Genomic DNA, 13,732 nt, shown 5'->3' with positions numbered 1-13,732 from the left:
CCTGGTCCATTACATCAAATGTAAGTCAATTTAAGAGAATTACATACGATTTAGGTACAGGTAGGAGGCTAATGTTAGGGTATTTCAACTTCCAGTTTATTCTCTCTGATGCTGAAATTCAAATGTACATCTTTCGACAGCTATATGCTTCCATACTGAACAGGCTTACACTAGTAAATACCTACCCTTAGTAAATTCCTACCCTTGGGGAATATGAAGATCCTTATCATCAGCAGCACTTTAAGTTCATTAACCATGCATTGCATTCCCTTTGAGCAGAAGTACTTGCATTAAGGAGTATTGATACTGTAGTACAGTTAGTGGGTAAGAAGAGCTGGCATTATTTTACAATGTGGATATACAGTAAGATACAGTATGCTCGCTGCATTGGAGCTTTGGAGTGTCAATGCTTCTTTATTAAAAGGTGGTAGGTGTACAATGTTGCAGAGATAAGCGATGCATGGCAATGATAATGGCTGAGTCCCAAATGGCACCCTATTCCCTACATAGTGCACTACTTTTGACCAGAGCCTTAAAGTAGTGCACTATATAGGAAACAGGGTTTCATTTGGGACGTAGCAAATGATGGTTGTCTGAAAGCAGAAGTGTCTTCCTGGTCCCCGGCTACATCTTCCTCATCTGAGCCATCAGCTCCTGTAGACTTTGTTCCGTCTCCTCGACTGTCTCACCTGCCACTGTCTCCTAGGAACAGAATAACTACATTACGAGAAAAGATTAGTCATGGGTCGTGTCCGAATACCCGTACTAGCATTCTAAATAGTAGGCATTTTGGGAATGCGATTCTTTTTTAATAGTATGTGAAATTTCGGAAATGTAGTATGCTTTCCAGCCATTACTATGAGCCGTCCTCCCCTCACCAGCCTCCACTAATACATGGTGACTTGGCTTGTCTGTTCTCACCATACAGATACTACAGTATTAAAAGGTTTGTTTGGTAATGACCTTCTCAGGGATGCTGTAGGCCACAGTGAGGACTTCTGGGAGGTCGGAGACGGGGCCTGAGGCTGCCGGGACACCAGTCACCTCCTACACCAGCTCAATACCTAACAGAGCAACATAGGTCAGTAATGGTACCTAGACAGTATCACGTATCCTGGACATTACATTGAGACAATATCAAAGATATAGCTCACCCCAGTTCTTCTCCTCATGAACCATTTCCTCGTCCACCCCCTCCTCTAAAACCTTTTTCTGTGGGAAACAAAGCACACAACACTGTCAATTACAACTGTACTTGGTAATATACATCCCCTCACACACCTTAGGACATGATGGGTGAGGTAGAGAGAGCGACAGAGAGAGATAAAGAGACAGAGACAAAGAGGAAAAGAGAGAGAGAGAGAGCACAGACAGAAAAACACAGACCGGCAGTGACAGAGAGAAAGAGAGGAAAGAGCCTTATAGTCATTCTGCTGTTTCCTGCGGTGGCGGTCATCACTTGTGGGGTTGGCCTTAATGGCCATAGTGGGGAAGGAGTCCTGCATAGTGTTGTAGCTCAGGAAGAGGCTGACCGTGCCAAAATTCAACAGGTACGGGTTAGAGGACCACAAACAACTATAACACTCTTAGAAAAAAGGGTTCCAAAAGGGTTCTTCAGCTGTCCCCATAGGAGAACCCTTTTTGGTTCTAAGTAGGACCCTTTTTGGTTCCAGTTAGAACCCTTTTGGGTTCCATGTAGAACCTTCTGTGGAAAGGGTTCTACATGGAACCCAAAAAGGTTCTACCTGGAACCAAAAAGGGTTCTTCAAAGGGTTGTCTTATGGGGACAGCCGTAGAACCATTTTATGTTCTAGATAACACCTTTTTTTGTAAGAGTGTAGGATATATTCATAGAAAACCCTGTTATGGGTATTTGTAAATGGTGGGGTACGATCAGGTTCGAGTTCATTAGGGCAAACCGTAGCAAAACATTTCGCAACAGAAAACAAAAACAACTGTTTCTTATTGGACAAGTTCAAGTAGTGTCTCCCTGTTTTAGTCAGTTTTCTTCCATTTGGTGCCTAATGAATGTGACCCAAGGCTCAGATCCAAACGAATGTCATTCAGATCTTACTTGTGGACATTTTGGACCAGGATCCCTGCCACCACACCATGGTAGTTGTAGACTAGCAGCACACACAGGTTATTCTTATCAATGTTGGCCGCCACCACCAGGGGAGGAGCGCATTCCCACAGGGAGAAGGAGATTAGTACACTGCACAGCACTGAAAACTAGCCAACATATTTTAATCTCTATAGCAGTAACTTGTGTTTTTTATATACTGTATACACTGAACAAAAATATAAACGCAACATGTAAAGTGTTGGTCCCATGTTTCATGAGCTGAAATTAAATATCCCAGAAATTTTCCATACACACAAAAAGCTTATTTCTCAAAAATGTTGTGCACAAATTTGTTTACATCCTTGTTATTTAGCATTTCTCCTTTGCCAAGATATTCCATCCACCTGACAGGTGTGGCATATCAAGAAGCTAATTAAACAGCATGATCATTACACAGGTGCACCTTGTGCTGGGGACAAGAAAAGGCCACTCTAAAATGTGCAGTTTTTTCACACAACACAATGCCACAGATGTGTCAAGTTTTGAGGGAGAGTATAATTGCCATGGTGACTGCAGGAATGTCAACCAGAGCTGTTGCCAGAGTATTGAATGTTAATTTCTCTACCATAAGCCGCATCCAACGTCATTTTAGAGAATTTAGCAGTACGTCCAACCGGCCTCACAACCTGTAACCGCGCCAGCCCAGGATCATCTGAGACCAGCCACCCGGACAACTGATGAAACTGTGGGTTTGTACAACCGAAGAATTTCTGCACAAACTCTCAGAAACCGTCTCAGGGAAGCTCATCTGTGTGCTCGTTGTCCTCACCAGGGTCTTGACCTGACTGCAGTTTGGCGTTGTAACCGACTTCAGTGGACAAATGCTCACCTTCAATGGCCAATGGCACACTGGAGAAGAGTGCTCTTCATGGATGAATCCTGGTTTCAACTGTACCGGGCAGATGGCAGACAGTGTGTATGGTGTCGTGTGGGCGAGCGGTTTGCTGATGTGAACAGAGTGCCCCATGGTTGCCGTGGGGTTATGGTATGGGCAGGCATAAGCCACGGACAACAAACACAACAGCATTTTATCAATGGCAATATGAATGCACAGCGATATCGTGATGAGATCCTGAGGCCCATTGTTGTGCCATTCATCCGCCACCATCACCTCATGTTTCAGCATGATAATGCATGGCCCCATGTCGCAAGGATTTGTAAATAATACCTGGAAGCTGAAAATAACAGAGTTCTTCCATGGCCTGCATACTCACCAGACATGTCACCCATTGAGCCTGTTTGGGATGCTCTGGATCGACGTGTATGACAGGCAGTTCCAGTTCCCGCCAATATCCAGCAACAGCCATTGAAGAGGGGTGTGACAACATTCCACAGCCTGATCAACTCTATGCGAAGGAGATTTGCTGCGCTGAATGAGGCAAATGGTGGTCACACCAGATACTGAATAGTTTTCTGATCCACGCCCATACATTTTTTTTCAAGTATCTGTGACCAACAGATGCATATCTGTATTCCCAGTCGTGAAATCCATAGATTAGTGCCTAATTTATTTATTTCAATTTACTGATTTCTTGATATGAACTGTAACTGAAATTGTTCCATGTTGCGTTTATATTTTTGTTCAGTGTATTTTCACTACCGTTCAAAAGTTTGGGGTCACTTAGAAATGTCCTTGTTTTCGAAAGAAAAGCAATTTTTTGTCCATTAAAATAACATCAAATTGATCAGAAATACTGTGTAGACATTGTTAATGTTGTAAATGGCTATTGTACCTGGAAACGGCTGATTTTTAATGGAATATCTACATAGGTGTACAGAGGCCCATTATCAGCAACCATCAGTCCTGTGTTCCAATGGCACGTTGTGTTTGCTAACCCAAGTTGATCATTTTAAAAGGCTAATTGATCATTAGAAAACCCTTTTGCAATTATGTTAGCACAGCTGAAAACTGTTGTGCTGATTAAAGAAGCAATAAAACTAGCCTTCTTGAGACTAGTTGAGTAACTGGAGCAACAGCAATTGTGGGTTTGATTACAGGCTCAAAATGGCCAGAAACAAATAACTTTTTTCTGAAACTTGTCAGTCTATTCTTGCTCTGAGAAATGAAGGCTATTCCATGCGAGAACTTGCCAAGAAACTGAAGATCTCTTACAACGCTGTGTACTACTCCCTTCACAGAACAGCGCAAACTGGCTCGAACCAGAATAGAAAGAGGAGTGGGAGGCCCCGATGCACAACTGAGCAAGAGGACAAATACATTAGAGTGTCTAGTTTGAGAAACAACTGGCAGCTTCATGAAATAGTACCCGCAAAACACCAGTCTCAACGTCAACAGTGAAGAGGCGACTCTGGGATGCTGACCTTCTAGGCAGAGTTGCAAAGAAAAAGCCATATCTCAGACTGGCCAATAAAAAGAAAAGATTAAGATGGGCAAAAGAACACAGACACTGGACAGAAGAAAGATTGGAAAAAAGTGTTATGGACAGACAAATCGAAGTTTGAGGTGTTCGGATCACAAAGAAGAACATTTGTGAGACGCAGACCAAATGAAAAGATGCTGGAGGAGTGCTTGATGCCATCTGTCAAGCATGATGGAGGCAATGTGAGGGTCTGGGGGTGATTTTGTGGTGGTAAAGTGGGAGATTTGTACAGGGTAAAAGGGATCTTGAAGAAGGAAGGCTATCACTCCATTTTGCAACGCCATGCCATACATTGTGGACGGCCCTTGACTGGAGCCAATTTCCTCCTACAACAGGACAATGACCCAAAGTCCAGCTCCAAACTATGCAATAACTATTTAGGGAGGAAGCAGTCAGCTGGTATTCTGTCTATAATGGAGTGGCCAGCACAGTCACCGGATATCAACCCTATTGAGCTGTTGTGGGAGCAGCTTGACCGTATGTAAGAAGTGCCCATCAAGCCAATCCAACTTGTGGGAGGTGCTTCAGGAAGCATCGGGTGAAATCTCTTCAGATTACCTCAACAAATTGACAACTAGAATGCCAAAGGTCTGCAATGCTGTAATTGCTGCAAATGGAGGATTCTTTGATGAAAGCAAAGTTTGAAGGACACAATTATTATTTCTATTAAAAATAATTATTTATATCCTTGTCAATGACTACATTTGTGGTCCTCTGTAGCTCAGCTGGTAGAGCACGGCGCTTGTAACGCCAAGGTAGTGGGTTCGATCCCCGGGACCACCCATACACAAAAATGTATGCACGCATGACTGTAAGTCGCTTTGGATAAAAGCGTCTGCTAAATGGCATATTATTATTATTATTATTACATTTCCTATTCATTTTGCTATATTTCATATTCAAACTCATTTCATGTATGTTTTCATGGAAAACAAGGACATTTCTAAGTGACCCCAAACTTTTGGACGGTAGTGTATATTTGTGGGGGTTTATTTATTTTATTGAGATGAGGGTATAGGAGAGGGAAAAGCAGACATGAAAGGTAGGACAGGTTGCCAGAGAAGGGCAGTGGGTCGGATTCGAACTGATCCCAGCTCTATTAGACTAGGCCATACATGTGTGCCAGGGTCCGCGGGACTAACCACACAGGCCACCAAATCTTGTATTATGAGGGACATTTATTTAGATTAAATAGAAAACAATTGCTTATAGAGTAAGTGTGTGTTGTGAACTGCCTCTACCCTCTGTTCTATTGCCGAATATGAAATTGCTGGAGAATAAACTGGACGAGCTACATTCGAGACTATCCTATCAACGGGATATTAAGAACTGTAATCTACTATGCTTCTCGGAGTCATTAGCTGGGATTTCTATGCATCTGTGTCAGCGTCCGGTTTGATCAGGGGGTGTGGTGTGTGTTTCTTTGTTAACAACAGCTGGTGCGCTAATAATAATAAGGAAGTCTCGAGGTTCTGCTAGCCTGTTTTAGAATACCTCATGATAAGCTGTAGACCATACTATTTACCACCACAAATACGAAGCTGGCACAAAGACTGCCCTCAACAAAATGTATAAGGTCATAAGCAAACAAGAAAATGCTCACCCAGAGGCGGCGCTCCAGGTGCCCAGTGACTTTAATGCAGGAAAACTGAAATCCGTTTTACCTCATTTCTACCAGCCTGTGCAACTAGAGAAAACAAACTCTAGATCACCTTTACTCCACACACAGAGATGCATCCAAAGCTCTCCCTCACCCTACATTTGGCAAATCTGACCATAACTCAAAACAGGAACTACCAGTGACACGCTCAATACGGACGTGGTCCGATGAAGCAGATTCTAAGCTCCAGGACTGTTTTGCTAGCACAAACTGGAATATGTTCCGGGATTCATCTGATTGCATTGTTTACCACATGAGTCACCGGCTTGGTCATGGCTCACATCAACACCATCATCCCAGAAACCCTGGACCCACTCCAATTCGCATACTGTCCCAACAGATCCACAGATGACGCAATCTCTATTGCACTCCACACTTCCCTTTCCCACCTGGACAAAAGGAACACCTATGTGACAATGCTGTTCATTGACTACAGCTCAGCTAAGGACCCTGGAACTGAGCACCTCCCTCTGAAACTGGATCCTGTACTTCATAACGGGCCGCCCAAGGTGGTGAGGGTAGGCAACAACACATCCGCCAAACTGACCCTCAACACGGGGGCCCCTTTGGGGTGCGTGCTTAGTCCCCTCCTGTACTCCCTGTTCACCCACGACTGCGTGGCCACGCACAACTCCAACACCATTATTACGTTTGCCGACGACACGACAGTGGTTGGCCTGATCACTGACGATAATGAGACAGCCTATAGTGAGGAGGTCAGAGACCTGGCAGTGTCGTGCCAGGACAATAACCTCTCCCTCAATGTGGGCAAGACAAAGGAGCTTATCGTCTCCATTTTCATTGGTTTCCTGACGCAAACAATCTTAATCCTTTCTGCTCTGAGAAACTGTTTGAGTAAGTAAAACTCTCTTGAGCTTGGTGCTCGGAACGAAGCCATAAGTTTCCTGACCGGTAAAACTGAACGTTTTTTAAATGTTCTGAGAACGGAAGCAAACATTACCTCTGTTCTGGGAACGTACATTTTTAGGTGGCAGGGAGGTTCTGAGAACGTTTTACTATGATTCCCAGAAAATTGTAGTTTTTTAAATAACTTCCTTAAAACTTTCACTGAATGTTTGAGTACGACTTTTAATGAGGAAACCTGTAGGAAACGTTATGCTGAAGTATTGAAATTCCCACAGAAGAATGTTGTTTCTTAACGTTCTCTAAACTATTTGCGAACATTCCCAATGTCAAACCAGTTGGAGAACGTTCCTAGAACATAAACAAAAAATTTATTGAATATAACCATGTTTGAACTTTTAGGAAATGTTCTGTTAAAATAATGAAATACCAAGAAAATAACATAATTTTTTAAGTTCCTTAAATGTGCTGAGAATGTTCCAAAGCCAAGCAACTATCCTGCACCATTCCCAGAACGTTGTGGGAAGGTTTTATTCAAAATAACCATAGGACAACCACGCTCTAAGAAAAGTATGGTTTTCAGAACGTTATGTGCTAGCTGGGATCCACATAAGATGCTCCTGACAACTAGCAAAACAAGTAAAGTTCACATTTGTAAATCAAATCAAATCAAATCAAATTTTATTGGCCACATGCGCCGAATACAACAGGTGCAGACATTACAGTGAAATGCTTACTTACAGCCCTTAACCAACAGTGCATTTATTTTTAACAAAAAAGTAAAAATAAAACAACAACAAAAAAAGTGTTGAGAAAAAAAAGAGCAGAAGTAAAATAAAATAACAGTAGGGAGGCTATATATACAGGGGGGTACCGGTGCAGAGTCAATGTGTGGGGGCACCGGCTAGTTGAAAGCATATAAAGCATATTGATTGATGTATGGTGGGCATGCCATTCAAAGTAGCTGAAAATAATAGTTTGAGGAATCAGGCATAAAGGAGTTCAATGCTAATGACTTTATTGTTTTAAATAGAAAGCTCTTAATGCAAAGGATAAGAGCAAGTTCCAAAGAGAATGATTGGAAACCACTGAGGACATCTCATTACATAGAGTCATCATGTTTACGTGAGTGCCCATTACACCTATTGAAGACAATTCACTAATTTGATTTTGGGAGGATGGGTAATTGCATTGTTATTACAGAGGTATAAGAGGAACTTCATGTAAAGTGTTACCACATTGGGTATGCATTGCATTTCAAATATTTCCCCCTGTAGCTCTAGAAACTCATACAATACCATGGGCTGAAAGCAGCAAAGTGACATGGGCTCTCATACCTTCTGTAAGCTATTCTGCTGAAAATTGATTGTAGTTTATGTGATATCCATTGGGCTTCTTCAGTGCTTCTCCTTTATCAGTCTCTGCAGCTTATCTTAGAGAGGGGTGTACGTATACAGTACCAATGTATTACTACATTGCGTGAACTTAGTCCAATTTACCAAAAATGTGTTCTGCAGCAGCTCAATGTCATTGTTATGTGTTGCACAATCCTATCTATCTAGTACACATAGGCAACTCTGCTATTGAAGCAGGATCAGGCATGAGTCATATGTGGTTTTAATATCAATTCAAGCAGTGCTACTCAAAAAACAATAACAATATATTTAATTTCAGTTGGATGAGCCTCTAAGAAGTGAAGGGGTAAAAACTGTAACCTAAGATGAACCCACATAAAAACAAACATTAAAAAATGGAAACATGGAATGTAAGATGAAGCCAAATGCGTACACTATCACGATGAAAACAAAACATACTCACAGTCACACACACTAACATAAACATTGTTTGACGAACACCAATCAGGGCGCCTGCTCCTCTTCTTTGATTTTGCACTTGCAAAGACCCACATTTTCAGTCTTTTAAAACAAAAACACATTAATTCAGTGCTTATAGAGCAAGCCACAAACGAAAGAATAGACGTGTGAAAGTGGGTCCCCACTCCACTGTCCCTGCCCCCTTGCCATTAAATCCCAAGAACTTGTCTCTTCCCTCCACCCCTCCCATCTGTTACATCATCCGTGACCTTTCTATTGGATATGGCGGCAGGCAGACTTCACCCTGAGTGAGCACATTGATAGAAAGATAGAGGACTTTAGAAGCTCTGCTCTCAGAGAGGGTCTGTACTTTCAGAGAAATCAAATGCCTGACTCTGGCACTACTGACTCTACTGGAGGTGGCTTAATTACTGACCAGGGTTGCATCTCAAATGGCACCCTATTCCCCTATATAGGTTGGGCCCTGGTCAAAAGTACTGTGCTATATATATACAGTATATAAGGAATAGAGTGCCATTTTGGATGCAGCCCCAGCTCTAATTGGCTCCTGGTGACTGTGACACGGCACAGTCTGTGACACGGTCTGGATGTGACAGTTAAGGCTAGTCCTTCTCTGATGTCTGTACTGCCCTTTGTGTCAGTCCCATTAACCTTTCTCTTCCATCTCATTCCCTACCTTTTTATGTTCAATTAAGGCAACAAATTAAATGAGTACGGATTGGGGAGGACAGAGGCTTTGTCGTAGATCGTGTTTAAGGAAATAATTGCATCTAACTGTATCCTGATGAGTATGCTATTCAAGAGGTGGAGGTAATTTGTATGTATAGTTTTGGATAAGTCGCAGAGGATGATGTTTTGATTGAAAACTGCTTTAAGTACTATTGATTGTGTATGCTTAGTGGTGTGAGTGAGTATGAGTGCCTGCCTTCCTACCTGCCTGTGTGGCTGTGTACAGTATATTGTGTCATCTCACTACTCACCATTTCCTCTCCTCTGGTACAAATCAATGACATGTTAAAGTAACTGTCCATTGAAAATCTAACATTTAAAATCTAATTCTGTTAACTCATATCCAAATAATGTTGTTGACTCGTCCTATACTCATATTTGTGGCCAAAGCATAAATTGGAGAAAAAACACTTCAAAAACAGTCAAAACAGCTGTCTACTCGCATTAATATTTTTAATGACCGGTATACACCTACACCATCCTGTTGTTGGGGTACGCCCACACCATTCCAACACAGGAAAGCTGCTTTTTAACATACTTAATTACCATTTTTGGAAAGAAAACTTTTTCACTCATATTGTAAGAAATTATAGGTCATATTTCATAGAAATCTGGAAACACTGGACAGTTACTTTAAGACAGGGAAAGCAGAGAACCCTTCCCCCAAAACACAACAGCACATTATAACAACAACACAGCACTTCATTGAGAAACTAAAAATTGCAGAATGAAGCCATGAAACCATGTGGCTGCCCTTTGGGAGTGTGTGAGCTCTGGTCTGATGTCATTGCAGTGTAATTAATCACAGGAGGTAACTGCATTCACAGGGTCCCTGTTGGTTAATTGGACTGCAGCTACAGAATGGCCTAATGGCATGATTTATTAATCTAGCCAGCCAGGTGGAATGCCACCCTGCCCCCAGGTACCCAACCGCCTGCCTGGCTAGCTGGCTGGATGGAAGGTTCACTCCTGTACCCCAGGTACTCCCAGCTACTCACTACCCCGGCTACTCCTGCATCCCCTACGGCCCATCCACTTAAAGGTTACACTCCCCAGATACGCTCTACTCAAGAGGGACCAAAGGAGAGTAGAAGCGTAAGGGAATGTAAGGGAGAGTCAGTGAAGGTATGATTACTGTGCATGGACCTGGCCTGCACACGATAGTTGAGGGTTCGAGCCAGTGGTGTTTACTAATGATGGTGTGATCATATTATTGGGTACAGGCCTGGTAGGGTTTGTCTAATTAGTACTCTGTCTAAAATGCTTTGAATTTCAGATGGCTACAGCTATGCTAAGTCATGACACGTACTGTAGCAATACAAAGCATTGAGAAAGTTGCTATTTTTTGTATGAAGGGTTAAAAGGGCAAAAGCTGGTCTTGATTTGATGAAGGTGGTCCTCTGTAGCTCAGCTGGTAGAGCACGGCGCTTGTAACGACAAGGTAGTGGGTTCGATCCCCGGGACCACCCATACACAAAAATGTATGCACGCATGACTGTAAGTCGCTTTGGATAAAAGCGTCTGCTAAATGGCATATTTATTTATTTATTTATGAAAACGTCACAAATTGGATAGTTATTATGGTTAGTTCCTTAATAAGGGTGCCTGTATCCGGAATGATTTTTTCAAGAGCCTGTATCACCTGACATGTTATATGTCGCCCATAAATGTACTTTTTCGCCTAGAGTGCTATGATATGAGTGCCTATTTTATTTAATCACAATGACACCACACATATCATGATTACTTACAGTCAGTCAGAGTATGGCACAGAGAGGATCTTATAATGTAGAGTGGCATGGCCCATATATCAAAGCTCAGGCTACTCCATCTCTGGCAGGGTTTTTTTTCTCTGTTACTGGGGTCCCATTACCCAGAGATAACCACACTTAAATAGTTAATGCAGCTGTGGGGCCACCATCTGAATTACAAATGTAGCCATCCGTCTCGCCCAGAGCCCTGCAGGGCAGGCAGTAGCGACCACAGTCGGTTTTCAGACAGAAACACTAAACATTCATCAATAGACAGCCATCTGACACCAGCGTCTGGGGGTACATCCCAAATGGCAATCTATTTCCTATATAGTGTACTATATAGGGAACAAGGGAACAGAGCACCATTTGGGATGCAGACCAGGAGAAATTGAGCACTGTGATGTGGTCAAGGCTAGAGAGACCGGCTGCCTGGTGTCAAAGAGTGAGAGAGAGACAGAGACAAGGGGATCTGATCTGACAACTGACATCACTCCAGGCACTTACAGTGCCTTCAGAAAGTATTCACACAACTTTTTCCACATTTTGTTGTGTTACAGCCTGAGATTTTGTGTCACTGGCCTACACACAATACCCCATAATGTCAAAGTGGAATTATGTTTAAAAAAAACATTTTTTACAAATTAATACAAAATGAAAAGCTGAAATGTCTTGTGTCAATAAGTATTCAACCCCTTTGGCAAGCCTAAATAAATTCAAGAGTAAAAGTTTGCTTAACAATTCACATAATAAGTTGCATGGACTCACTCTGTGTGCAAAAATAGTGTAATTATCTGTAAGGTCCCTCAGTCGAGCAGTGAATTTCAAACACAGATTCAACCACAAAGACTAGGGAGGTTTTCCAATGCCTCGCAAAGAAGGGCACCTATTGGTAGATAAACATTTTTTTTTTTAAAGCAGACTTTGAATATCCCTTTTAGCATGGTGAAGTTAAGTGGCGGTCAGTGCTATTTAAGATGAGGGAGGATTATTATGTTTTCCATGAGAATGTCCTAATTTCTATTACAGCATATTGGATCTGTCATTCATATTTAATTCACCCAGTTCAATGCAACAGTGATAGGTTTAGGCTACTACATGATACTCACACTTTCCCTATACCCATCATGAGGTCGCTACAACCTAGCCTATGAATGAAAGTTTACAACGTAGGTGCACAGGTCGAGAGAAATATGAGGTGACAGACAGTGACACATGGACAGACAGTCACACACATTCAATACCGCCTTGCACACTCTTGCCTGCATCTAGATGATACAGAGTGTAATCATTAGTCCAACAGTTGCAAACCAGAGTTTCTATTGGACAAATTCAGGTATATTTATCCCCGCTTTGTCCGTTTGCTTCCATTTAAGAAATGTTTTTCAACAGAATTAGCGGAATGAATACACCCCTGATCACATGTAAACACAGTTCACTTTCATAGCAGCCCGTTGTAGTCCTTCTCGCATCTATGCGCTCTTTTCCTCTCACCTTTTCCCTTCGCTTGTGGACTTCACTGCACAACACATCAGCTGAATGTGACCAAGCGAAAAACACTTTCTAAGCCAAACCATATCATAACCGCTACACACAGCCTACATCTTTGTCACCATATTAGCTAAAGTAACTTCATAGACAACATAGCTAATAGAACTAACGCGTTAGTAAACCCGCAACAATCATGCAGTAACGTTACAGTGTACAGTCAGTAAGCAGTTTAGCACTTAAACCAAAAGCTTACCTTGACTTGGAAGAGTTCCAGTGTTGTGTTGGGTAGTCATAGCCTGCTAGCTAACATAGCATCCCTCTGTTTGAGCAGGGTGTTTGAGTAGGCTAAACTAGCTAGCTGCATTTGCTAGCTAAGTAAGTGAAACTGAAAGTGAAAAACAAAATGTAAATCTCTCTCTTGCTTCTTCATTTTGGAAGAAACTAATTTGTTCAAAACTGTTAAACTATTGTCTTTCTCTCTCTTTGAGTCAACTTCTTGCCACATTTTATGCACTGCAGTGCTAGCTAGCTCTAGCTTATGCTTTCAGTACTAGATTAATTATCTGATCCTTTGATTGGGTGGACAACATGTCAGTTCATGCTGCAAGAGCTCTGATAGGGTGGAGGATGTCCTCCAGAAGTTGTCATAATGACTGTGTAGGTCTATGGAAGGAGGTGAGAACCATGAGCCTCCTAGGTTTTGTACTGAAGTCAATGTACCCAGAGGAGGACAGAAGCTAGCTGTCCTCTGGCTACACCATGGTGCTACCCTAAAGAGTGCTGTTGAGGCTACTGTAGACCTTCATTGCAAAATAGTGTGTTTTAATCAACTATTTGGTGACATGATTATATTTAGTATAGTTTTATCTAAAAAGGATAACTTTTTTTATGTTTTA

The 13,732-nt window shown here is 42.1% G+C and overlaps 1 protein-coding gene across 1 annotated transcript in view; it reads right to left on the bottom strand.

Annotated features, from left to right (window-relative positions):
- LOC121546810 (pepsin A-like) overlaps positions 1 to 257 on the bottom strand; it is an 11,102-nt gene extending 10,845 nt beyond the window's left edge. Inside the window, exon 1 of the mRNA XM_045209390.1 lies at positions 203 to 257. Coding sequence (XP_045065325.1) covers positions 203 to 257 — 55 coding nt within the window. The remainder of the gene's footprint in view (positions 1 to 202) is intronic.
- Between the last annotated feature and the right edge of the window lie 13,475 nt (positions 258 to 13,732).

This window comes from Coregonus clupeaformis, chromosome 30 (genome assembly GCF_020615455.1).
Source record: "Coregonus clupeaformis isolate EN_2021a chromosome 30, ASM2061545v1, whole genome shotgun sequence".
Taxonomy (NCBI): Eukaryota; Metazoa; Chordata; class Actinopteri; order Salmoniformes; family Salmonidae; genus Coregonus; species Coregonus clupeaformis.
The sequence above is the reverse complement of the archived record's forward strand: the minus strand, read 5'-3'. Positions and strand labels throughout refer to the sequence as shown.